Consider the following 27,912-nt stretch of genomic DNA (forward strand, 5'->3'; position numbering starts at 1 on the left):
GTCTCTAGGCCATAATAAAGACTATGGGGTCTGTTGTTTTAGGTGTGAAAACACACAGATTTCAACCCAAAAAATGACTCGGAAATGTTACTTTTTTGTTGGCATCGCCTACATTGGGGTTGGCCATCATAACGACTATGGGGTCTCTAGGCCATAATCAAGACTATGGGGTCTCTAGGCCATAATAAAGACTATGGGGTCTCTTGGTTTAGGTGTGAAAACACACAGATTTCAACCCAAAAATTGACTCAGAAATGTTACTTTTTTGGTTGGCATCGCCTACATTGGGGTTGGCCATCATAACGACTATGGGGTCTCTTGTTTTAGGCCATAATCAAGACTATGGGGTCTCTAGGCCATAATAAAGACTATGGGGTCTCTTGTTTTAGGTGTGAAAAAACACAGATTTCAACCCAAAAAATGACTCGGAAATGTTACTTTTTTGGTTGGCATCGCCTACATTGGGGTTGGCCATCATAACGACTATGGGGTCTCTAGGCCATAATCAAGTCTATGGGGTCTCTAGGCCATAATAAAGACTATGGGGTCTCTTGTTTTAGGTGTGAAAACACACAGATTTCAACCCAAAAAATGACTCGGAAATGTTACTTTTTTGGTTGGCATCGCCTACATTGGGGTTGGCCATCATAACGACTATGGGGTCTCTAGGCCATAATCAAGTCTATGGGGTCTCTAGGCCATAATAAAGACTATGGGGTCTCTTGTTTTAGGTGTGAAAACACACAGATTTCAACCCAAAAAATGACTCGGAAATGTTACTTTTTTGGTTGGCATCGCCTACATTGGGGTTGGCCATTATAACGACTATGGGGTCTCTTGTTTTAGGCCTTAATAAGGACTATGGGGTCTCTAGGCCATAATCGAGACTATGGGGTCTCTTGTTTTAGGTGTGAAAACACAGATTTCAACCCAAAAAATGACTCGGAAATGTTACTTTTTTGGTTGGCGTCCTCTTCTTTTGGGTTGGCCATCATAACGACTATGGGGTCTCTTGTTTTAGGCCATAATAAGGACTATGGGGTCTCTAGGCCATAATCGAGACTATGGGGTCTCTTGTTTTAGGTGTGAAAACACACAGATTTCAACCCAAAAAATGACTCGGAAATGTTACTTTTTTGGTTGGCATCGCCTACATTGGGGTTGGCCATTATAACGACTATGGGGTCTCTTGTTTTAGGCCATAATAGAGACTATGGGGTCTCTGGGCCATAATCAAGACTATGGGGTCTCTTGTTTTAGGTATGAAAACACACAGATTTCAACCCAAAAATTGACTCGGAAATGTTACTTTTTTGGTTGGCATCGCCTACATTGGGGTTGGCCATCATAACGACTATGGGGTCTCTTGTTTTAGGCCATAATCAAGTCTATGGGGTCTCTAGGCCATAATAGAGACTATGGGGTCTCTTGTTTTAGGTGTGAAAACACAGATTTCAACCCAAAAATTGACTTGGAAATGTTACTTTTTTGGTTGGCATCGCCTACATTGGGGTTGGCCATAATAACGACTATGGGGTCTCTAGGCCATAATCAAGACTATGGGGTCTCTAGGCCATAATAGAGACTATGGGGTCTCTTGTTTTAGGTGTGAAAAAACACAGATTTCAACCCAAAAAATGACTCGGAAATGTTACTTTTTTGGTTGGCATCGCCTACGTTGGGGTTGGCCATTATAACGACTATGGGGTCTCTTGTTTTAGGCCATAATAGAGACTATGGGGTCTCTAGGCCATAATGAAGACTATGGGGTCTCTTGTTTTAGGTGTGAAAAAACACAGATTTCAACCCAAAAAATGACTCGGAAATGTTACTTTTTTGGTTGGCATCGCCTACATTGGGGTTGGCTTCCTTTGGCCTTAATAAAGACGATGGGGTCTCTAGGCCATAATTAATTAATAATTAATATATTAAAAAAATAAAAATATTAATATAATAATTAAGATTTATAACTTTATAAACTTTATAAAAATTTATAACTTTAGGGTTTATGTTTTTACTCATTTATAACTAATATTTCTCTACGGAAAAAGGAAAAAAAAATCACTTATATTCACTCCTAAAAATGAATTTCTGGAGCTTAAAAGAGGCAGAAATGGGTAATATCCCATTTTCGAAGTGTTTTCTGGTCATTGATGGCGTTAAACGGGCTAAAAATTGCCCCAAAATTGCCCAAAATTTGGGATTTTTTAATATATATTTTTTTCTCTATTTTTTTCTTGTTAAGTTTCTGGATTTGGGGATTTAAAGCAATTCTATCTCATAGGAAACGCATAAATAAACATAAAAGTCAATGAAGGGCTTCATTCAACCCCATAGATTTGGTTCAAAATGGGCTTAATTGGACGATTTTTACCATTCTCTTAATTAATTAAGCCATTAATTAATCACTTACTGGGCATATATGGGGGGTTATTGAGCTCTTGATCCCTGCAGCCCCAAACGGCCCCATGGACGAAGCTGGAGGGTTCGTTCATATCCTGAAAACAACAAAAAAAAAACCCAGAAATCAACCCAAAATTGAGCAAATTTCACCCTAATGTGGCACATTTGTGTCCCCCCCACCCCATATATTAATTTTTCCCCCTTTTTTCCCCTCATTCTTTATTATTTTTTTTGCCCTTTTTACCCTTTTCCCCCCTCATTCTTCATTTGAATTCAAAATTCAAAATGAATAAACCATGCCCAAAATGAATATATCTTGCCCAAAAATGAATAAACAATGACCAAAATGAATATATCTTGCCCCAAAATGAATAAACCATGCCCCCAAATGAATAAACCGTGCCCCAAAATGAATATATCTTACCCCCAAACCAATATATCTTGCCTCAAAATGAATATATCTTGCCCCAAAAACAATATATCTTGCCCCAAAACCAATATATCTTGCCCCAAAACCAATATATCTTGCCCCAAAATGAATATATCTTGCCCCAAAAACAATATATCTTGCCCCAAAACCAATATATCTTGCCCCAAAATGAATATATCTTGCCCCAAAACCAATATATCTTGCCCCAAAATGAATATATCTTGGCCCAAAACCAATATATCTTGCACCAAAATGAATAAACCATGCCCCAAAATGAATAAACCATGCCCCAAAATGAATATATCTCGCCCCAAAACCAATATATCTCGCCCCAAAATGAATATATCTCCAAAATGAATATATTTTGCCCCAAAACCAATATATCTTGCCCCAAAATGAATAAATCTTGCCCAAAAATGAATAAACAATGACCAAAATGAATATATCTTGCCCCAAAATGAATATATCTTGCCCCAAAACCAATATATCTTGCCCCAAAACCAATATATCTTGCCCCAAAACCAATATATCTTGCCCCAAAACCAATATATCTTGCCCCAAAATGAATATATCTTGCCCCAAAAACAATATATCTTGCCCCAAAATGAATAAACCATGCCCCAAAATGAATAAACCATGCCCCAAAATGAATATATCTTGCCCCAAAACCAATATATCTTGCCCCCAAACCAATATATCTTGCCCCAAAACCAATATATCTTGCCCCAAAACCAATATATCTTGCCCCAAAACCAATATATCTTGCCCCAAAATGAATATATCTTGCCCCAAAATGAATAAACCATGCCCCAAAATGAATATATCTCACCCCAAATCCAATATATCTTGCCCCAAAACCAATATATCTTGCCCCAAAACCAATATATCTTGCCCCAAAATGAATAAACCATGCCCCAAAATGAATAAACCATGCCCCAAAATGAATATATCTTGCCCCAAAACCAATATATCTTGCCCCAAAACCAATATATCTTGCCCCAAAATGAATAAACCATGCCCCAAAATGAATATATCTTGCCCCAAAATGAATAAACCATGCACCAAAATCAATATATCTTGCCCAAAAACCAATATATCTTGCCCCAAAATGAATAAACCATGCCCCAAATGAATATATCTTGCCCCAAAATGAATAAACCATGCCCCAAATGAATATATCTTGCCCCAAAATGAATAAACAATGCCCCAAAACCAATATATCTTACCCCAAAATGAATAAACCGTGCCCCAAAATGAATATATCTAGCCCCAAAATGAATAAACCATGCCCCAAATGAATATATCTTGCCCCAAAATGAATAAACCATGCCCCAAATGAATAAACCATGCCCCAAAATGAATATATCTTGCCTCAAAACCAATATATCTTGCCCCAAAACCAATATATCTTGCCCCAAAACCAATATATCTTGCCCCAAAACCAATATATCGTGCCCCAAAATGAATATATCTTGCCCCAAAATGAATATATCTTGCCCCAAAATGAATAAACCATGCCCCAAAATGAATATATCTTGCCCCAAAACCAATATATCTTGCCCCAAAATGAATATATCTTGCCCCAAAACCAATATATCTTGCCCCAAAACCAATAAACCAAACCCAAAACACGCCCTGTATCTACAACACGGCACCAAAAACTCCCCCCTAAAACACACAAAAATGGGTAAAAAAAGGCCAAAAACGGTCACTCACGATCCAAATCCCGTCGTATTTCAGGCTGAGGGAGGCGTTGTGCGGGTTCTCATAGAGCTCCTCCAGTTCCGTGCTCCACCATTCGACCGTGGAGTTACGGAAGAAGTCGGGGAAGGCCGTGTATGCGCGGAAAAGCTGAAAAAAAAACCCAAAAAAACCCAATTCTGACCCAATTCTGGTTTGGGTTGGGGTTAAACGACCCCAAAAACACAATTCTGACCCCCAAAAAACCCAATTCTGGCCCCCAAAAAACCCAATATTGGCCCCAAAAAAACCAATTCTGGCCCTCAGAAACCCAATTCTGCGCCCTAAAAAACCCAATTCTGCTTCGGATTGGGGTTATAAGACCCCCAAAAAACCCAATTCTGACCCAATTCTGCTTTGGATTGGGCTTAAAAGACCCCAAAAACCCAATTCTGCCCCCCCAAAAAACCCAATTCTGACCCAATTCTGCTTTGGATTGGGGTTAAACGACCCCAAAAACCCAATTCTGACCCAATTCTGCTTTGGATTGGGGTTAAATGACCCCCAAAAACCCAATTCTGACCCAATTCTGCTTTGGATTGGGCTTAAAATACCCCAAAAAACCCAATTCTGACCCAATTCTGCTTTGGATTGGGATAAAAAGCCCCCCAAAAACCCAATTCTGACCCAATTCTGCTTTGGGTTGGGGTTAAAAGACCCCAAAAACCCAATTCTGCCCCCCCAAAAAACCCAATTCTGACCCAATTCTGCTTTGGATTGGGGTTAAACGACTCCCAAAAACCCAATTCTGACCCAATTCTGCTTTGGATTGGGGTTAAATGACCCCCAAAAACCCAATTCTGACCACCAAAAACACAATTCTGCCCCCAAAAAACCCAATTCTGACCCAATTCTGCTTTGGATTGGGCTTATAAGACCCCAAAAACCCAATTCTGACCCAATTCTGCTTTGGATTGGGGTTAAATGACCCCCAAAAAAACCAATTCTGAACACCAAAAACACAATTCTGCCCCCAAAAAACCCAATTCTGACCCAATTCTGCTTTGGATTGCGGTTAAAAGACCCCAAAAACCCAATTCTGCCCCCCCAAAAAACCCAATTCTGACCCAATTCTGCTTTGGATTGGGCTTAAAATACCCCAAAAAACCCAATTCTGACCCAATTCTGCTTTGAATCGGGCTTAAAAGACCCCCAAAAAACACAATTCTGACCACCAAAAACACAATTCTGCCCCCAAAAAACCCAATTCTGACCCAATTCTGCTTTGGATTGGGGTTAAACGACCCCAAAAACCCAATTCTGTCCCCCCAAAAAACCCAATTCTGACCCAATTCTGCTTTGGATTGGGGTTAAACGACTCCCAAAACCCAATTCTGACCCAATTCTGCTTTGGATTGGGGTTAAATGACCCCCAAAAACAAAATTCTGCCCCCAAAAAACCCAATTCTGACCCAATTCTGCTTTGAATCGGGCTTAAAAGACCCCAAAAACCCAATTCTGCCCCCCCAAAAAACCCAATTCTGACCCAATTCTCCTTTGGATTGGGCTTAAAAGACCCCCAAAAACCCAATTCTGGCCCCCCAAAAAACCCAATTCTGAACCAATTCTGCTTTGGATTGGGGTTAAACGACCCCAAAAACACAATTATGGCCACCAAAAACCCAATTCTGGCCCCCCAAAAAACCCAATTCTGACCCAATTCTGCTTTGGATCGGGCTTAAAATACCCCAAAAAACCCAATTCTGACCACCAAAAACACAATTCTGCCCCCAAAATACCCAGTTCTGACCCAATTCTGCTTTGGATTGGGGTTAAAAAGACCCCAAAAAACCAATTCTGACCCAATTCTGCTTTGGATTGGGGTTAAAAGACCCCAAAAAACCCAATTCTGACCCAATTCTGCTTTGGATTGGGGTTAAAAGACCCCCAAAAACCCAATTCTGGCCCCCCAAAAAACCCAATTCTGACCCAATTCTGCTTTGGATTGGGGTTAAAAGACCCCAAAAACCCAATTCTGACCCAATTCTGCTTTGGATTGGGGTTAAATGACTCCCAAAAACCCAATTCTGACCCAATTCTGCTTTGGATTGGGGTTAAATGACTCCCAAAAACCCAATTCTGACCACCAAAAACACAATTCTGCCCCAAAATCCCAATTCTGACCCAATTCTGCTTTGGATTGGGGTTAAACGACCCCAAAAACCCAATTCTGACCCAATTCTGCTTTGGATTGGGCTTAAATGACCCCCAAAAAACCCAATTCTGGCCCCCAATAAAACCAATTCTGGCCCCAAAAACCCAATTCTGGTTTGGATTGGGCTTAAAAGACCCCCAAAAAACCCAATTCTGACCCAATTCTGCTTTGAATCGGGCTTAAAAGCCCCCAAAAACCAAATTCTGCACCCAAAAAACCCAATTCTGACCCAATTCTGCTTTGTATTGGGCTTAAAAGACCCCCAAAAAACCCAATTCTGACCACCAAAAACACAATTCTGCCCCCAAAAAACCCAATTCTGACCCAATTCTGCTTTGGATTGGGGTTAAACAACCCCAGAAACCCAATTCTGCCCCCCCAAAATACCCAGTTCTGACCCAATTCTGCTTTGGGTTGGGCTTAAAAGACCCCAAAAACCCAATTCTGCCCCCCCAAAAAACCCAATTCTGACCCAATTCTGCTTTGGATTGGGGTTAAACGACTCCCAAAAACCCAATTCTGACCCAATTCTGCTTTGGATAGGGCTCAAAAGACCCCCAAAAAACCCAATTCTGACCACCAAAAACACAATTCTGCCCCCAAAAAACCCAATTCTGACCCAATTCTGCTTTGGATTGGGGTTAAACGACTCCCAAAACCCAATTCTGCCCCCCCAAAAAACCCCAATTCTGGCCCCCAAAAAACCCAATTCTGACCCAATTCTGCTTTGTATTGGGCTTAAACGACCCCGAAAAACCCAATTCTGACCACCAAAAACACAATTCTGCCCCCAAAAAACCCAATTCTGACCCAATTCTGCTTCGGATTGGGCTTAAAAGACCCCAAAAAACCAAATTCTACCCCCCAAAAAACCCAATTCTGACCCAATTCTGCTTTGGATTGGGGTTAAATGACCCCAAAAACCCAATTCTGACCCAATTCTGCTTTGGATTGCGGTTAAAAGCCCCCCAAAAACCCAATTCTGACCCAATTCTGCTTCGGATTGGGCTTAAAAAAACCCCAAAAATCCCAATTCTGACCGAATTCTGCTTTGGACTGGGGTTAAACGACCCCCAAAAACTCAATTCTGACCCAATTCTGCTTTGGATTGGGGTTAAAAGACCCCCCAAAACCCAATTCTGGCCCCCAAAAAACCCAATTCTGACCCAATTCTGCTTTGGATTGGGGTTAAACGACTCCCAAAAACCCAATTCTGACCCAATTCTGCTTCAGATTGGGCTTTAAAACCCCCCAAAAAACCAATTCTGACCCAATTCTGCTTTGGATTGGGCTTAAAAGACCCCAAAAAACCCAATTCTGACCCAATTCTGCTTTGGATTGGGGTTAAAAGACCCCAAAAAACCCAATTCTGACCCAATTCTGCTTTGGATTGGGCTTAAAAGACCCCAAAAAACCCAATTCTGACCCAATTCTGCTTCGGATTGGGCTTTAAAACCCCCAAAAAACCCAATTCTGACCCAATTCTGCTTTGAATCGGGCTTAAAAGACCCCAAAAAACCCAATTCTGACCCAATTCTGCTTTGGATTGGGGTTAAACGACCCCCAAAACCCAATTCTGGCCCCCCAAAAACCCAATTCTGACGCAATTCTGCTTTGAATCGGGCTTAAAAAAACACCAAAAAACCCAATTCTTACCCAATTCTGCTTTGGTTTCTATCACCACTCACCTGTACTGCAGTATCCCAGTCAAGGGAATCATTGACCACAATATTGGGATAATCCGGCCAGACCTAAAAAAAAGAGGTTGGAATTTTGGGGTGAAATCACCCTGATTTGGGTCATGATGGACTTAAAATGTGTAAAAATGGTGATTTTACCTTAATTTAATCGAGCGATATCGTTAATAAAGACAATTAAATGTTGTTGGCCAAAAACCCAACGTTTTTCAGTTGGAAGATCCCATTAAGGAGGCGTTTATGAGTTTTTCACCCAAAATCTGAGTCGGGGGTTGGGATTTTGGGGTGAAATCGCCCTGATTTTGGGGTGAAATTGCCCAAATTTGGGTCATGATGGACTTACCATCCCATTAAGAAAATGAAATGTTGGTGGCCAAAAACCCAACGTTTTTCAGTTGGAAGATCCCATTAACGAGGCGTTTATGAGTTTTTCACCCAAAATTTGAGCCAGGGATCGGAATTTTGGGGTGAAATCGCCCTGATTTTGGGGTGAAATCGCCCAGATTTGGGTCATGATGGATTTACATTCCCATTAAGACAATTAAAGGTTGGTGGCCAAAAACCCAACGTTTTTCAGTTGGAAGAGCCCGTTAAGGAGGCGTTGGATGAGTTTTTCACCCAAAACCTGAGTCAGGGAGTGGGATTTTGGGGTGAAATCACCCTGATTTTGGGGTGAAATTGCCCAGATTTGGGTCATGATGGACTTACATTCCCATTAAGAAAATTAAATGTTGTTGGCCAAAAACCCAACGTTTTTCAGTTGGAAGAGCCCGTTAAGGAGGCGTTTATGAGTTTTTCACCCAAAACCTGAGTCACGGAGTGAAATTTTGGGGTGAAATCGCCCTGATTTTGGGTTGAAATCGCCCTGATTTGGGTCATGATGGACTTACCATCCCATTAAGAAAATTAAATGTTGTTGGCCAAAAACCCAACGTTTTTCAGTTGGAAGAGCCCATTAAGGAGGCGTTGGATGAGTTTTTCACCCAAAATTTGAGTCAGGGAGTGGGATTTTGGGGTGAAATCGCCCTGATTTTGGGGTGAAATCGCCCAGATTTGGGTCATGATGGACTTACCATCCCATTAAGACAATTAAACGTTGTTGACCAAAAACCCAACGTTTTTCAGTTGGGAGAGCCCATTAAGGAGGCATTTATGAGTTTTTCACCCAAAATTTGAGTCAGGGAGTGGGATTTTGGGGTGAAATCGCCCTGATTTTGGGTTGAAATCGCCCAGATTTGGGTCATGATGGACTTACATTCCCATTAAGACAATTAAATGTTGATGACCAAAAACCCAACGTTTTTCAGTTGGAAGAGCCCATTAAGGAGGCGTTGGATGAGTTTTTCACCCAAAATCTGAGTCGGGGGTTGGGATTTTGGGGTGAAATCGCCCTGATTTTGGGGTGAAATTGCCCTGATTTGGGTCACGATGGACTTACATTCCCATTAAGACAATTAAATGTTATTGGCCAAAAACCCAACGTTTTTCAGTTGGAAGAGCCCATTAAGGAGACGTTGGATGAGTTTTTCACCCAAAATTTGAGCCAGGGATCGGAATTTTGGGGTGAAATCGCCCTGATTTTGGGGTGAAATCGCCCTGATTTGGGTCATGATGGACTTACATTCCCATTAAGAAAATGAAATGTTGGTGGCCAAAAACCCAACGTTTTTCAGTTGGAAGAGCCCATTAAGGAGGCGTTTATGAGTTTTTCACCCAAAATTTGAGTCAGGGAGTGGAATTTTGGGGTGAAATCACCCCGATTTTGGGTTGAAATCGCCCAGATTTGGGTCATGATGGATTTACATTCCTGTTAAGACAATTAAATGTTGTTGGCCAAAAACCCCAACGTTTTTCAGTTGGAAGATCCCATTAAGGAGGCGTTGCATGAGTTTTTCACCCAAAACCTGAGTCACGGAGTGAAATTTTGGGGTGAAATCACCCTGATTTGGGTCTTACCTTCCCAAAAATGATATCTTGTGAGTTAGGCCACTTAATGAACACATCCTTCTCCATCCCCCTCGTAAAAGCGAGATAATCGGTTTCATTGGCCGATATGGCCGGATCCTTGGGTTAAATTGGGTTAAAAGAAGAGAAATAAGGTCATTTTTTTGAAATAATGTCATTTTTGGGGGGAAAAAGGGCAAAAAATCAAATTTTTCTCACCAAAATGGGGATATATCTCATCCCTTCGGCACGGATCTTATTGATAAGTTCGGGTAGGCCGGAGAAACGCGGGTTCAACTTGAAATCCAATTGACGCTCGAGGTAATCAATATCAGTGTATTGAACATCCTGATTAACAAAAAACAACCCCAAATTCATGTAAAAAAGGGGCTTTTTGGGGTCGTTTTCAGCACGGCATCGAAATGAGGTGAAAACCCGACTTTTAGGGTTCATACAAAGCCAGATTTGGGGCATACAAAGCCAGATTTGGGGCATCTCAAAGGTGTTTCACAATAGATGTAACTCAGATTTCCCATTCAGAATTGAGGGATTTGGTTAAATTTGTTATTTTGGGTGGAAATCTGGATATTTGGGAGAGAAAAAAGCCCCAAAACAACCCAAATTTATGCATGGAAATATGTCAATATATTCAATGCTCTGTTTTGGACGTTTCTCGTTAATTATCTGCTTAATTAAAGGGAAAATTGGGCAAAAAAATTGGTTATAGATATTATAAATAATAATAATAATAATAATAATAATAATAATAATAATAACAACAACAATAACAATAATAATAATAAATAATAAAATAATAATAATAAAAATCAATAATAATAATACATAATAATATAATAAGTACATAATAAATAAATTAAAAACATATATGTTATTATATAATAATGATATAACATACAATAAATAATAAATATATAATTATAAATAATAATATTAAAAATAATAATAATAATTATTATTATTATTAATTAGGTGTTTTTTTCCCTCAGCAGTTGAATGAACTAATTACAGAGTTAATGACTGAAAACATTAACGCTAAAATTAATTAAGCTATTGGGATTAATTACACCCATACAATAAATAATAAATATATAATTATAAAAAATAATAATATTAAAAATAATAATAATTATTATTATTAATTAGTTTTTTTTTTCACTCAGCTGTTGAACGAAGTAATTATAGATTTAATTACTGAAAACGTTAATTATATAATTAATTACACACACGTTACTGGGGTTAATCACAGCCTTCGCCCTTTTTGAAGTCACAGGAGGCCAAAACTGACCCAAAACTCCCCATTTTTAGCCAAATTCCCCCAAATTTTGGCGGACTTACGTAAGGAATTTGGGCTGCTTTCATGTCTTCCACCAACTGAGCGATTTCGGTGTCGTTCTCGTAACCGTAACGACACAATTGGAATCCAAGAGCCCAATATGGCGGCATCACCGGTCGCCCAACGAGCTTCAAAAAAATAGGGATAAAATGAAGCAAAAAACCTCAATTTTGGGGTTTTTTGGGGTAATTTATAATGGGGGAATGGTACCTCGGTGTATTGTTGGACAACGAGCTCCGGTGTCGGACCCAAAACGACATAAAAGTCCAAAATACCCCCAATGGTTCGATAGGTGAGAGCTGGTGTGGGCTGGAATGTTACATCTGGAGATATAGGTAAAAAATAGCCAAATTAGCCCAAAAATCCCTATTAAAATCGAAGAAAGGTTGAAAAAAAACCCTAAAATACCCAAATCAGCCCTAAAATCCCCATTAAAATCGAAGAAAGGTTGAGAAAAAGACCCAAAGTCTTTAAATCAGCCCAAAAATCTCAATTAAACCTGAGGAAAGGTTGATAAAAAGACCCAAAATCGTTAAATCAGCCACAAAATATGCATTAAAATCGAAGAAAGGTTGATAAAAAGCCCTAAAATACACAAATCAGCCCAAAAATCCCCATTAAAATCGAAGAAACGCTGATTAAAAACCCTAGAATACCCAAATCAGCCCAAAAATATTTATTAAAATTGAAGAAAGGTTGATAAAAAACCCTAAAATACCCAAATCTGCCCAAAAATCCCCATTAAAATCGAAGAAAGGTTGATAAAAAGACCCAAAGTCTTTAAATCAGCCCAAAAATCTCAATTAAACCTGAGGAAAGGTTGATAAAAAGACCCAAAATCGTTAAATCAGCCACAAAATATGCATTAAAATCGAAGAAAGGTTGATAAAAAGCCCTAAAATACACAAATCAGCCCAAAAATCCCCATTAAAATCGAAGAAACGCTGATTAAAAACCCTAGAATACCCAAATCAGCCCAAAAATATTTATTAAAATTGAAGAAAGGTTGATAAAAAACCCTAAAATACCCAAATCTGCCCAAAAATCCCCATTAAAATCGAAGAAAGGTTGATAAAAAGACCCAAAGTCTTTAAATCAGCCCAAAAATCTCAATTAAACCTGAGGAAAGGTTGATAAAAAGACCCAAAATCGTTAAATCAGCCCCAAAAATCTCCATTGAAATTGAAGAAAAGTTGATAAAAAGACGCAAAAATCTTAAAATCAGCCCCCAAAATCTCCATTAAAACTGAAGAAAAATTGATAAAAAGACCCAAAATCATTAAATCAGCCCCAAAATCTCCATCAAAATTGAAGAAAGGTTTATAAAAAGACCCAAAAATCTTTAAATCAGCCCCAAAATCTCCATTAAAACTGAAGAAAGGTTGAGAAAAAGACCCAAAGTCTTTAAATCAGCCCAAAAATCTCAATTAAACCTGAGGAAAGGTTGATAAAAAGACCCAAAATCGTTAAATCAGCCCCAAAATATGTATTAAAATCGAAGAAAGGTTGATAAAAAGCCCTAAAATACACAAATCAGCCCGAAAATTCCCATTAAAATCGAAGAAAGGTTGATAAAAAACCCTAAAATACCCAAATCAACCCAAAAATCCCCATTAAACCCGAAGAAAAGATGATAAAAAGACCCAAAAACCTTTAAATCAGCCCAAAAATCTCCATTAAACCCGAAGAAAAGATGATAAAAAGACCCAAAAACCTTTAAATCAGCCCAAAAATCTCCATTAAAACTGAAGAAAGGTTGATAAAAAGACCCAAAAATCTTTAAATAAGCCCCAAAAATCTCCATTAAAACTGAAGAAAAGTTGATAAAAAGACCCAAAAATCTTTAAATCAGCCCCAAAAATCTCCATTAAAACTGAAGAAAGGTTGATAAAAAGACCCAAAAATCTTTAAATAAGCCCCAAAATCTCCATTAAAATTGAAGTAAAATTGATAAAAAGACCCAAAAATCTTTAAATCAGCCCCAAAAATCTCCATTAAAACTGAAGAAAGCTTGATAGAAAGACCCAAAAATCTGTAAATCAGCCCCAAAAATCTCCATTAAAATTGAAGTAAAATTGATAAAAAGACCCAAAATCATTAAATCAGCCCCAAAAATCTCCATTAAAACTGAAGAAAGGTTGATAAAAAGACCCAAAAATCTTTAAATCAGCCCCAAAAATCTCCGTTAAAACTGAAGAAAGGTTGATAAAAAGACCCAAAAATCTTTAAATCAGCCCCAAAAATCTCCATTAAAACTGAAGAAAGGTTGATTAAAAAAAACCAAAAATCTTTAAATCAGCCCCAAAAATCTCCATTAAAACTGAAAAAAGGTTGATAAAAAGACCCAAAATCTTTAAATCAGCCCCAAAAATCTCCATTAAAAGCGAAGAAAGGTTGATAGAAAGACCCAAAAATCCTTAAATCAGCCCCAAAAATCTCCATTAAAACTGAAGAAAAGTTGATAAAAAGACCCAAATATCTTTAAATCAGCCCCAAAAATCTCCATTAAAAGCGAAGAAATGTTGATAAAAAGACCCAAATATCTTTAAATCAGCCCCAAAAATCTCCATTAAAAGCGAAGAAATGTTGATAAAAAGACCCAAAAATCTTTAAATCAGCCCAAAAATCTCCATTAAAATTGAAGAAAGGTTGATAAAAAGACCCAAAATCGTTAAATCAGCCCCAAAAATCTCCATTAAAGCTGAAGAAAGGTTGATAAAAAGACCCAAAAATCTTTAAATCAGCCCAAAAATCTCCATTAAAACTGAAGAAAGGTTGATAAAAAGACCCAAAAATCTTTAAATCAGCCCCAAAAATCTCCATTAAAACTGAAGAAAAATGATAAAAAGACCCAAAATCCTTTATTTTTCCATTATTTTTCTTACCCATCCCATTGCTGTTCAGCAATAGGACCCCGTGGGCGTTACCGTCCTCTTCCAGCCCCATATAAAATGGTTGGACACCGTACGAGTTCAATTTGTACTGAAAACGAAGGATTTCACCTTAAAAATCACATTGCAAATATCGGGTTGTTTGGCCCCAAATTATATCGGCCCTAAATTATAATGACCCCAAATAAAACGCTGCCAAAGGCAGGGAAGCGAATTGTTATTAATTGTTATTAATTTTATCATTTATTTGGACTTTACCCCCAAAATTTATGTCCATTTACCCAAAATTGCCTTAATTTACTTAATTTTGGGGCTGGATGTTGAATATCCAATGAATAAACAACGGTATTGCAATAAACCACAATGAATAAACCACGGTATATATATATATATATACACTGATATAATTTGTTAATTTATTAATATATAAATTTATTAATTTGACCATTTCTTTGAACTTTTCACCCAAAAAAAATGGCGGATTTTGGTCAAGTTTGGACCCATAGATTGAATTGTGCCCCATAGATTCAGTTGTCCCATGGGGGATGGATCCCAATGGCCAAACCACGGTATATATACATACTTATATAATTTCTTATTAATTTTACCATTTCTTTGAACTTTTCACCCAAAAAAATGGCAGATTTTGGTCAAGTTTGGACCCATAGATTGAGTTGAGCCTTGGAGAATGGATCCCAATGGCCAAACCACGGTATATATATATATATATACTGATATAATTTACTGATATAATTTCTTATAAATTTTACCATTTCTTTGAACTTTTCACCCCAAAAATTGGCAGATTTTGGTCAAATTTGGACCCATAGATTGAATTGAGCCTTAAAGGACAACACCAATATGGGTCAATAGGAAGAAAAAAGGTGAAAATGGGTCAAACTGAGGACGGATAAAAAAACAAAGCGGGTCGATAGGAACCAAAGACCAAAAAAAGCCTAAATTTCACCCAAAATAAAAGCCCCCAAAATGGGGTTTTTTTAACCTACCCCGGGGGGTTGAGACGGAGTTTGGTCAAGTTTGGACCCATAGATTGAGTTGTCCCATGGGGGATGGATCCCAATGGCCAAACCACGGTATATATATATATTAATATAATTTCTTATTAATTTGACCATTTCTTTGAACTTTTCACCCAAAAAAATGGCGGAGTTTGGTCAAGTTTGGACCCATAGATTGAATTGAGCCATGGGGGATGGATCCCAATGGCCAAACCACAGTATATATATACATATATATACTAATATAATTTACTAATATAATTTCTTATTAATTTTACCGTTTCTTTGAACTTTTCACCCAAAATAATGGGGGAGTTTGGTCAAGTTTGGACCCATAGATTGACTTGAGCCTTGGAAAATGGATCCCAATTGCCATACCACGGTATATATATATATATATATATATATATATATACTGATATAATTTACTGATATCATTTCTTATAAATTTTACCATTTCTTTGAACTTTTCACCCAAAAAAATGGCAGATTTTGGTCAAGTTTGGACCCATAGATTGAGTCGTGCCTTAAAGAACGACCCCAATATGGATCAATAAGAAGAAAAAAGGTGAAAATAAATCAAACTGAGGACGGATCCCAAACCAACGTGGGTCAATAGGAACCAAAGACCAAAAAAAGCCTAAATTTCACCCAAAATAAAAGCCCCAAAAATGGTTTTTTTTTTAACCTACCCCGGGGGGTTGAGGCGGAGTTTGGTCAAGTTTGGACCCATAGATTGAGTTGTCCCATGGGGGATGGATCCCAATGGCCAAACCACGGTATATATACATACTGATATAATTTCTTATTAATTTTACCATTTCTTTGAACTTTTCACCCAAAAAAATGGCGGAGTTTGGTCAAGTTTGGACCCATAGATTGAATTGAGCCATGGGGGATGGATCCCAATGGCCAAACCACGATATATATATATATATATATATATATACTGATATAATTTACTGATATAATTTCTTATTAATTTTACCATTTCTTTGAACTTTTCACCCAAAAAATGGGGGAGTTTGGTCAAGTTTGGACCCATAGATTGAGTCGTACCTTATAGAACGACCCCAATATGGATCAATAAGAAGAAAAAAGGTGAAAATGGGTCAAACTGAGGACGGATAAAAAAACAAAGCGGGTCGATAGGAACCAAAGACCAAAAAAAGCCTAAATTTCACCCAAAATAAAAGCCCCAAAAATGGGGTTTTTTAACTTACTCCGGGGGGTTGATCCCGGCTGAACATCCCCCACGTGTTCCAGTTCATATCACGGTGATACTGAGTGTGTTCGGTCTCCCCGAACCCATAGAGATAAAGGGACGGGAGACGGGTGGAAATCTGGATGAACATGTCGCTGAAGGTGAAGGTGGGAAGAACCGAGTCCCAGCTGGGGGATTTGGGGTAAAAAGGGGAGAAAATGGGTCATTAAATGTGTAAAAATGGCGATTTTAGTTAATTTAATCGAGCGATATCGATAATAAAGAGAATTAAAGGTTCGTGGCCAAAAACGCAACATTCTACAGATGAGAACCCGTTAATGAGGCGTTTATGAGTTTTTCACCCAAAAATTGAGTCAGAAATTAGAATTTTGGGGTGAAATCGGCCTGATTTTGGGGTGAAATCGCCCTGATTTTGGGGTGAAATCACCATATTTTTGGTCTCCCCGAACCCATAGAGATAAAGGGACGGGAGACGGGTGGAAATCTGGATGAACATGTCGCTGAAGGTGAAGGTGGGAAGAACCGAGTCCCAGCTGAGGGATTTGGGGTAAAAAGGGGAGGAAATGGGTCATTAAATGTGTAAAAATGGTGATTTTAGTTAATTTAATCGAGCGATATCGATAATAAAGAAAATTAAAGGTTGGTGGCCAAAAACGCAACGTTCTACAGTTGGAAGAACCCATTAAGGAGGCGTTTATGAGTTTTTCACCCAAAATTTGAGTCTGGGGTTGGGATTTTGGGGTGAAATCGGCCTGATTTTGGGGTGAAATTGCCTGATTTTGGGTTGAAATTGCCCTGATTTTGGGGTGAAATCGCCATATGTTCGGTCTCCCCGAACCCATAGAGATAAAGGGACGGGAGACGGGTGGAAATCTGGATGAACATGTCGCTGAAGGTGAAGGTGGGAAGAACCGAGTCCCAGCTGTGGGATTTGGGGTAAAAAGGGGAGGAAATGGGTCATTAAATGTGTAAAAATGACAATTTTACTTAATTTAATCGAGCGATATCGATAATAAAGAAAATTAAAGGTTGGTGGCCAAAAACGCAACGTTCTACAGTTGGAAGAACCCGTTAATGAGGGTTTATGAGTTTTTCACCCAAAATTTGAGTCTGGGGTTGGGATTTTGGGGTGAAATCGGCCTGATTTTGGGGTGAAATCAGCCTGATTTTGGGGTGAAATGGCCATATGTTCGGTCTCCCCGAACCCATAGAGATAAAGGGACGGGAGACGGGTGGAAATCTGGATGAACATGTCGCTGAAGGTGAAGGTGGGAAGAACCGAGTCCCAGCTGGGGGATTTGGGGTAAAAAGGGGAGGAAATGGGTCATTAAATGTGTAAAAATGGTGATTTTAGTTAATTTTATCGAGCAATATCGATAATAAAGAAAATTAAAGGTTTGTGGCCAAAAACCCAACGTTTTACAGTTGGAAGAACCCGTTAAGGAGGCGTTTATGAGTTTTTCACCCAAAATTTGAGTCTGGGGTTGGGATTTTGGGGTGAAATCGCCCTGATTTTGGGGTGAAATCGGCCTGATTTTGGGGTGAAATCGCCGTATGTTCGGTCTCCCCGAACCCATAGAGATAAAGGGACGGGAGACGGGTGGAAATCTGGATGAACATGTCGCTGAAGGTGAAGGTGGGAAGAACCGAGTCCCAGCTGGAAATATGGGGTAAAAAGGGGAGGAAATGGGTCATTAAAAGTGTAAAAATGGTGATTTTAGTTAATTTAATCGAGAGATAACAATAATAAAGAAAATTAAAGGTTGGTGGCCAAAAACTCAACGTTCTACAGTTGGAAGAAGCCGTTAAGGAGGCATTTATGAGTTTTTCACCCAAAATTTGAGCCAGAGGTTGGGATTTTGGGGTGAAATCGCCCAGATTTTGGGGTGAAATCGCCCTGATTTTGGGGTGAAATTGCTCTGATTTTGGGGTGAAATCGCCATATTTTTGGTCTCCCCGAACCCATAGAGATAAAGGGACGGGAGACGGGTGGAAATCTGGATGAACATGTCGCTGAAGGTGAAGGTGGGAAGAACCGAGTCCCAGCTGGGGGATATGGGGTAAAAAGGGGAGGAAATGGGTCATTAAATGTGTAAAAATGGCGATTTTAGTTAATTTAATCAAGCGATATCGATAATAAAGAGAATTAAAGGTTGGTGGCCAAAAACTCAATGTTTTACAGTTGGAAGAAGCCGTTAAGGAGGCATTTATGAGTTTTTCACCCAAATTTTGAGTCTGGGGTTGGGATTTTGGGGTGAAATTGGCCTGATTTTGGGGTGAAATTGGCCTGATTTTGGGGTGAAATCGGCCTGATTTTGGGGTGAAATCGCCGTATGTTCGGTCTCCCCGAACCCATAGAGATAAAGGGACGGGAGACGGGTGGAAATCTGGATGAACATGTCGCTGAAGGTGAAGGTGGGAAGAACCGAGTCCCAGCTGGGGGATTTGGGGTAAAAAGGGGAGGAAATGGGTCATTAAATGTGTAAAAATGACAATTTTACTTAATCTAATCGAGCGACATCGATAATAAAGAGAATTAAAGGTTGGTGGCCAAAAACGCAACATTCTACAGATGAGAACCCGTTAATGAGGCGTTTATGAGTTTTTCACCCAAAATTTGAGCCAGGGGTTGGGATTTTGGGGTGAAATCGGCCTGATTTTGGGGTGAAATCGCCCTGATTTGGGGGTGAAATCGCCATATGTTCGGTCTCCCCGAACCCATAGAGATAAAGGGACGGGAGACGGGTGGAAATCTGGATGAACATGTCGCTGAAGGTGAAGGTGGGAAGAACCGAGTCCCAGCTGGGGGATTTGGGGTAAAAAGGGGAGAAAATGGGTCATTAAATGTGTAAAAATGGCGATTTTACTTAATTTAATCGAGCGATATCGATAATAAAGAAAATTAAAGGTTGGTGGCCAAAAACGCAACGTTTTACAGTTGGAAGAACCCGTTAAGGAGGCGTTTATGAGTTTTTCACCCAAAATTTGAGTCAGAAATTAGAATTTTGGGGTGAAATCGGCCTGATTTTGGGGTGAAATCACCCTGATTTTGGGGTGAAATCGCCATATGTTCGGTCTCCCCGAACCCATAGAGATAAAGGGACGGGAGACGGGTGGAAATCTGGATGAACATGTCGCTGAAGGTGAAGGTGGGAAGAACCGAGTCCCAGCTGGGGGATTTGGGGTAAAAAGGGGAGGAAATGGGTCATTAAATGTGTAAAAATGGCGATTTTAGTTAATTTAATCGAGCAATATCGATAATAAAGAGAATTAAAGGTTGGTGGCCAAAAACGCAACGTTTTACAGTTGGAAGAACCCGTTAAGGAGGCATTTATGAGTTTTTCACCCAAAATTTGAGTCTGGGGTTGGGATTTTGGGGTGAAATCGGCCTGATTTTGGGGTGAAATCTCCCTGATTTTGGGGTGAAATCGCCATATGTTCGGTCTCCCCGAACCCATAGAGATAAAGGGACGGGAGACGGGTGGAAATCTGGATGAACATGTCGCTGAAGGTGAAGGTGGGAAGAACCGAGTCCCAGCTGGGGGATTTGGGGTAAAAAGGGGAGGAAATGGGTCATTAAATGTGTTAAAATGGTGATTTTAGTTAATTTTATCGAGCGATATCAATAATAAAGAGAATTAAATGTTTATGGCCAAAAACGCAACGTTTTACAGTTGGAAGAACCCGTTAATGAGGCGTTTATGAGTTTTTCACCCAAAATTTGAGTCAGAAATTAGAATTTTGGGGTGAAATCGCCCTGATTTGGGGGTGAAATCGCTCTGATTTTGGGGTGAAATCGCCATATGTTCGGTCTCCCCGAACCCATAGAGATAAAGGGACGGGAGACGGGTGGAAATCTGGATGAACATGTCGCTGAAGGTGAAGGTGGGAAGAACCGAGTCCCAGCTGGGGGATTTGGGGCAAAAAGGGGAGGAAATGGGTCATTAAATGTGTAAAAATGGCGATTTTAGTTAATTTAATCGAGCGATATCGATAATAAAGAGAATTAAAGGTTGGTGGCCAAAAACGTAACGTTCTACAGTTGGAAGAACCCGTTAATGAGGCGTTTATGAGTTTTTCACCCAAAATTTGAGTCTGGGGTTGGGATTTTGGGGTGAAATCGGCCTGATTTTGGGGTGAAATCTCCCTGATTTGGGGGTGAAATCGCCGTATGTTCGGACTCCCCGAACCCATAGAGATAAAGGGACGGGAGACGGGTGGAAATCTGGATGAACATGTCGCTGAAGGTGAAGGTGGGAAGAACCGAGTCCCAGCTGGGGGATTTGGGGTAAAAAAGGGAGGAAATGGGTCATTAAATGTGTAAAAATGGTGATTTTAGTTAATTTGATCGAGCGATATCGATAATAAAGAGAATTAAAGGTTTGTGGCCAAAAACACAACGTTCTACAGTTGGAAGAGCCCATTAATGAGGCGTTTATGAGTTTTTCACCCAAAATTTGAGTCAGAAATTAGGATTTTGGGGTGAAATTGCCGTGATTTTGGGGTGAAATCGCCCTGATTTTGGGGTGAAATCGCCCTGATTTTGGTCTCCCCGAACCCATAGAGATAAAGGGACGGGAGACGGGTGGAAATCTGGATGAACATGTCGCTGAAGGTGAAGGTGGGAAGAACCGAGTCCCAGCTGGGGGATTTGGGGTAAAAAGGGGAGGAAATGGGTCATTAAATGTGTAAAAATGGTGATTTTAGTTAATTTAATTGAGCGATATCGATAATAAAGACAATTAAAGGTTGGTGGCCAAAAACGCAACGTTCTAAAGTTGGAAGAACACGTTAATGAGGCGTTTATGAGTTTTTCACCCAAAATTTGAGTCAGGGGTTGGGATTTTGGGGTGAAATCGGCCTGATTTTGGGGTGAAATCTCAATGATTTTGGGGTGAAATCGCCATATGTTCCGTCTCCGCGAACCCATAGAGATAAAGGGACGGGAGACGGGTGGAAATCTGGATGAACATGTCGCTGAAGGTGAAGGTGGGAAGAACCGAGTCCCAGCTGGGGGATTTGGGGTAAAAAGGGGAGGAAATGGGTCATTAAATGTGTAAAAATGGCGATTTTAGTTAATTTGATCGAGTGATATCGATAATAAAGAGAATTAAAGGTTGGTGGCCAAAAACGCAACGTTCTACAGTTGGAAGAACCCATTAAGGAGGCGTTTATGAGTTTTTCACCCAAAATTTGAGTCAGAAATTAGAATTTTGGGGTGAAATCGGCCTGATTTTGGGGTGATATTGGCCTGATTTTGGGGTGAAATCGCCATATGTTCGGTCTCCCCGAACCCATAGAGATAAAGGGACGGGAGACGGGTGGAAATCTGGATGAACATGTCGCTGAAGGTGAAGGTGGGAAGAACCGAGTCCCAGCTGGGGGATTTGGGGTAAAAAGGGGAGGAAATGGGTCATTAAATGTGTAAAAATGGCAATTTTAGTTAATTAAATCGAGCGATATCGATAATAAAGAAAATTAAAGGTTGGTGGCCAAAAACGCAATGTTTTACAGTTGGAAGAAGCCGTTAAGGAGGCAGTTATGAGTTTTTCACCCAAAATTTGAGTCTGGGGTTGGGATTTTGGGGTGAAATCGCCCTGATTTTGGGGTGAAATCGCCCTGATTTTGGGGTGAAATCACCCTGATTTTGGGGTGAAATCGCCGTATGTTCGGTCTCCCCGAGCCCATAGAGATAAAGGGACGGGAGACGGGTGGAAATCTGGATGAACATGTCGCTGAAGGTGAAGGTGGGAAGAACCGAGTCCCAGCTGAGGGATTTGGGGTAAAAAGGGGAGGAAATGGGTCATTAAATGAGTAAAAATGGCGATTTTAGTTAATTTAATCGAGCGATATCATTAATAAAGAGAATTAAAGGTTGGTGGCCAAAAACGCAACATTCTACAGATGAGAACCCGTTAATGAGGCGTTTATGAGTTTTTCACCCAAAATTTGAGTCAGAAATTAGAATTTTGGGGTGAAATCGCCCTGATTTTGGGGTGAAATCTCAATGATTTTGGGGTGAAATCGCCATATTTTTGGTCTCCCCGAACCCATAGAGATAAAGGGACAGGAGACGGGTGGAAATCTGGATGAACATGTCGCTGAAGGTGAAGGTGGGAAGAACCGAGTCCCAGCTGGGGGATTTGGGGTAAAAAGGGGAGGAAATGGGTCATTAAATGTGTAAAAATGGCGATTTTAGTTAATTTTATCGAGCGATATCGATAATAAAGAGAATTAAAGGTTGGTGGTCAAAAATCCAACGTTCTACAGTTGGAAGAACCCGTTAATGAGGCGTTTTTGAGTTTTTCACCCAAAATTTGAGTCTGGGGTTGGGATTTTGGGGTGAAATCGGCCTGATTTTGGGGTGAAATCGCCCAGATTTTGGGGTGAAATCACCGTGATTTTGGGGTGAAATCGCCATATGTTCGGTCTCCCCGAACCCATAGAGATAAAGGGACGGGAGACGGGTGGAAATCTGGATGAACATGTCGCTGAAGGTGAAGGTGGGAAGAACCGAGTCCCAGCTGGGGGATATGGGGTAAAAAGGGGAGAAAATGGGTCATTAAATGTGTAAAAATGGTGATTTTAGTTAATTTAATCGAGCAATATCGATAATAAAGACAATTAAAGGTTGGTGGCCAAAATCCAAAGTTCTACAGTTGGAAGAACCCGTTAATGAGGCATTTATGAGTTTTTCACCCAAAATTTGAGTCTGGGGTTGGGATTTTGGGGTGAAATCGCCCTGATTTTGGGGTGAAATCGCCATATGTTCGGTCTCCCCGAACCCATAGAGATAAAGGGACGGGAGACGGGTGGAAATCTGGATGAACATGTCGCTGAAGGTGAAGGTGGGAAGAACCGAGTCCCAGCTGGGGGATTTGGGGTAAAAAGGGGAGAAAATGGGTCATTAAATGCGTAAAAATGGTGATTTTAGTTAATTTAATCGAGCGATATCGATAATAAAGACAATTATAGGTTGGTGGCCAAAAACGCAACGTTCTACAGTTGGAAGAACGCGTTAAGGAGGCGTTTATGAGTTTTTCACCCAAAATTTGAGTCAGGGGTTGGGATTTTGGGGTGAAATCGCCCTGATTTTGGGGTGAAATCGCCGTATGTTCGGTCTCCCCGAACCCATAGAGATAAAGGGACGGGAGACGGGTGGAAATCTGGATGAACATGTCGCTGAAGGTGAAGGTGGGAAGAACCGAGTCCCAGCTGGAAATATGGGGTAAAAAGGGGAGGAAATGGGTCATTAAATGTGTAAAAGTGGCGATTTTAGTTAATTTCATCAAGCGATATCGATAATAAAGACAATTAAAGGTTGGTGGCCAAAAACTCAACGTTTTACAGTTGGAAGAACCCGTTAAGGAGGCGTTTATGAGTTTTTCACCCAAAATTTGAGTCTGGTGTTGGGATTTTGGGGTGAAATCGGCCTGATTTTGGGGTGAAATCGCCCTGATTTTGGGGTGAAATCGCCCTGATTTTGGGGTGAAATCGCCCTGATTTTGGTCATGATGGATTTACATTCCCAGCTGGGGATACCAGGGGGGTCCAGGGGGGATATGGGGAGGGAGAGGGTCATTAGACGTCCCCCATTAATTATTTGCCCTTCTAATTAATAAATGTTAATGAATTTCCACCTTCTCACCCTAAAAACTCCCATTTCGACCCCTATAAAGTCCCACCATCTCCCCATATAATCTCCCGAGGCCCAGCTGGGGATACCAGGGGGGCAATAGGGTTAAAAGGGGGGATATGTGGGGGGGAGAGGGTCATTAGACGACCCCCATTAATTATTTGGCTAATTATTTCCCCTTCCAATTATTAAACGTTAATTAATTTCCACCATCACCCCATATAAACTCCCGAGTCCAGGTTGGGGATACCAGGGGGTAAAAGGGGTTAAAAGGGGGGATATGGGGGGGGAGAGGGGGGATATGGGGAGGGAGAGGGGGGATATGGGGAGGGAGAAGGTCATTAGACGTCCCCCATTAATTATTTGCCCTTCTAATTAATAAATGTTAATGAATTTCCACCTTTTCTCCCTATAAATTCCCATTTCGACCACTATAAACCCCCACCATCTCCCCCTATAAACTCCCCCTATAAACCCCCACCATCTCCCCCATTATATATACCCCATATACCCCATATATTCCCACCCCATATACCCCATATACCCCATATATTCCCACCCCATATACCCCATATACCCCATATATTCCCACCCCATATACCCCATATATTCCCACCCCATATACCCCATATACCCCATATATTCCCACCCCATATACCCCATATACCCCATATATTCCCACCCCATATACCCCATATATTCCCACCCCATATACCCCATATACCCCATATATTCCCACCCCATATACCCCATATACCCCATATATTCCCACCCCATATACCCCATATACCCCATATATTCCCACCCCATATACCCCATATACCCCATATATTCCCACCCCATATACCCCATATACCCCATATATTCCCACCCCATATACCCCATATACCCCATATATTCCCACCCCATATACCCCATATATTCCCACCCCATATACCCCATATACCCCATATATTCCCACCCCATATACCCCATATACCCCATATATTCCCACCCCATATACCCCATATACCCCATATATTCCCACCCCATATACCCCATATACCCCATATATTCCCACCCCATATACCCCATATACCCCATATATTCCCACCCCATATACCCCATATACCCCATATATTCCCACCCCATATACCCCATATACCCCATATATTCCCACCCCATAGATCTTACATGACGGTCCCGGTGTTCCGACGTCGGATCTGGACCCCAAATGGTTTGTGTTGAACATTGACCTCGTACATTCGATTTTCTATGGGGCTCATCGGGGTCTCGGGGAGGTTCAGAGTCACCGGCACCTCGTAGCGTTTGTTGGCGTAGTCGTAAATCTATGGGGTGTTTATGGGGTAAAATATAGTGTTAATGGGGTCAAAATAGGGTTTATGGTGTCAAAAATAGGGTTTATGGGGTGGTTATGGGGAAAAAATGGTGTTTATGGGGTGAAAATGGTGTTTTTGGTGTCAAAAATTGGGTTTATGGGGTGTTTATGGGGAAAAAATGGTGTTTATGGGGTAAAAATGGTGTTTATGGGGTCAAAAATGATATTTATGGGGTCAAAATGGTGTTTATGGGGTGAAATGGTGTTTATGGGGTAAAAAATTGTGTTTATGGGGTGTTTATTTGGTCAAAATGGTGTTTATGGGGTCAAAAATAGTGTTTATCGGGTGTTTATGGGGAAAAAATGGTGTTTATGGGGTAAAAAATGGTGTTTATGGGGTCAAAACTAGGGTTTATGGGGTGTTTATGGGGTCAAAAATGGTGTTTATGGGGTGAAAAATAGGGTTTATGGGGTGATTATGGGGTAAAAAATCTGGTTTGTGGAATCAAAATGGTGTTTATGGGGTCAAAATAGGGTTTATGGGGTCAAAAATAGGGTTTATGGGGTGTTTATGGGGAAAAAATGGTGTTTATGGGGTGAAAATGGTGTTTATGGGGTAAGATATAGTGTTAATGGGGTCAAAAATAGTGTTTATGGGGTGGTTATGGGGTAAAAATGGTGTTTATGGGGTGAAAATAGTGATTATGGGGTGTTTATGGGGTAAAAATGGTGTTTATGGGGTCAAAAATGGTGTATTTGGGGTGAAATGGTGTTTATGGGGCAAAAATGGTCCTGATGGGGTGTTTATGGGGTCAAAATTGGTGTTTATGGTGTCAAAAAGAGGGTTTATGGTGTGTTTATGGGGTAAAAATGGTGTGTATGGTGTCAAAAATGATGTTTATGGGGTCAAAAATTGTGTTTATGGGGTGTTTATGGGATGAAAATGGTGTTTATGGGATGTTTATGTGTTCAAAAATGGTGTTTTGGACCATTATAGGACTAATATGTGAAAATGGGTTCTTCAACCCAAAGAACCCCGGGTTTTTCAGCCAAAGAACCCCAAAATTAGGTGAAAATGGGTTCTTCAACCCAAAAAACCTCAAAAATAGGCGAAAATGGGTTCTTCAACCCAAAACACCCCAAAAATAGTCGAAAACAGGTTCTTCAACCCAAAGAACCCCGGGTTTTTCACCCAAAGAACCCCAAAAATAGGCGAAAATGGGTTCTTCAACCCAAAAAACCCCACGTTTTTCAGCCAAAGAACCTGAAAAATAGGTGAAAACAGGTTCTTCAACCCAAAGAACCCCAAAATACGCAAAAATGGGTTCTTCAACCCAAAGAACACCCCAAAATAGGCGAAAATGGGTTCTTCAACCCCCAAAAGCCCGGGTTTTTCACCAAAAGAACCCCAAAAATAGGCGAAAATGGGTTCTTCAACCCAAAGGACCCCAAAAATAGGCGAAAATGGGTTCTTCAACCCAAAGAACCCCGGTTTTTCTACCCAAAGAACCCCAAAAATAGGCGAAAACGGGTTCTTCAACCCAAAGAACCCCTTGTTTTTCAGCCAAAGAACCCCCAAAATAGGTGAAAATGGGTTCTTCAACCCAAAGAATCCCCCAAAATAGGCGAAAATGGGTTCTTCAACCCCAAAACCCCAGGTTTTTCACCCAAAGAACCCCCAAATTAGGCAAAAATGGGTTTTTCAACCCAAAGAACCCCTTGTTTTTCAGCCAAAGAACCCCAAAAATAGGCGAAAATGGGTTCTTCAACCCAAAGAACCCCAAAAAACAGGCAAAAATGGGTTCTTCAACCCAAAGAACCCCAAAAATACGCAAAAATGGGTTCTTCAACCCAAAGAACCCCGGGTTTTTCACCCAAAGAACCCCAAAAATAGGCGAAAATGGGTTCTTCAACCCAAAGAACCCCAGGTTTTCCACCCAAAAAACCCCCAAAATAGGCGAAAACGGGTTCTTCAACCCAAAGAACCCCAAAAAACAGGCAAAAATGGGTTCGTCAACCCAAAGAACCCCCAAAACAGGTGAAAATGGGTTATTCAACCCAAAGAACCCCAGGTTTTCCACCCAAAAAAACCCAAAAATA

At 40.4% G+C, this 27,912-nt stretch overlaps 1 protein-coding gene across 1 annotated transcript in view; it reads right to left on the reverse strand.

Annotated features, from left to right (window-relative positions):
- Window positions 1-27,912, reverse strand: part of LOC146751491 (maltase-glucoamylase-like) — a 63,752-nt gene that overhangs the window by 26,114 nt on the left and 9,726 nt on the right. Inside the window, exons 6-15 of the mRNA XM_085534534.1 lie at window positions 25,668-25,822; window positions 16,857-17,025; window positions 14,609-14,705; window positions 11,934-12,046; window positions 11,726-11,851; window positions 10,589-10,717; window positions 10,382-10,489; window positions 8,417-8,479; window positions 4,550-4,684; window positions 2,414-2,498 (exon numbers count right to left, since the gene is read on the reverse strand). Of these exons, the coding sequence (XP_085390660.1) occupies window positions 2,414-2,498; window positions 4,550-4,684; window positions 8,417-8,479; window positions 10,382-10,489; window positions 10,589-10,717; window positions 11,726-11,851; window positions 11,934-12,046; window positions 14,609-14,705; window positions 16,857-17,025; window positions 25,668-25,822 (1,180 nt within the window). The remainder of the gene's footprint in view (window positions 1-2,413; window positions 2,499-4,549; window positions 4,685-8,416; window positions 8,480-10,381; window positions 10,490-10,588; window positions 10,718-11,725; window positions 11,852-11,933; window positions 12,047-14,608; window positions 14,706-16,856; window positions 17,026-25,667; window positions 25,823-27,912) is intronic.

This window comes from Coturnix japonica, unplaced genomic scaffold (genome assembly GCF_054131305.1).
Source record: "Coturnix japonica strain WE unplaced genomic scaffold, WE-NBRP24 Scf084, whole genome shotgun sequence".
NCBI lineage: Eukaryota > Metazoa > Chordata > Aves > Galliformes > Phasianidae > Coturnix > Coturnix japonica.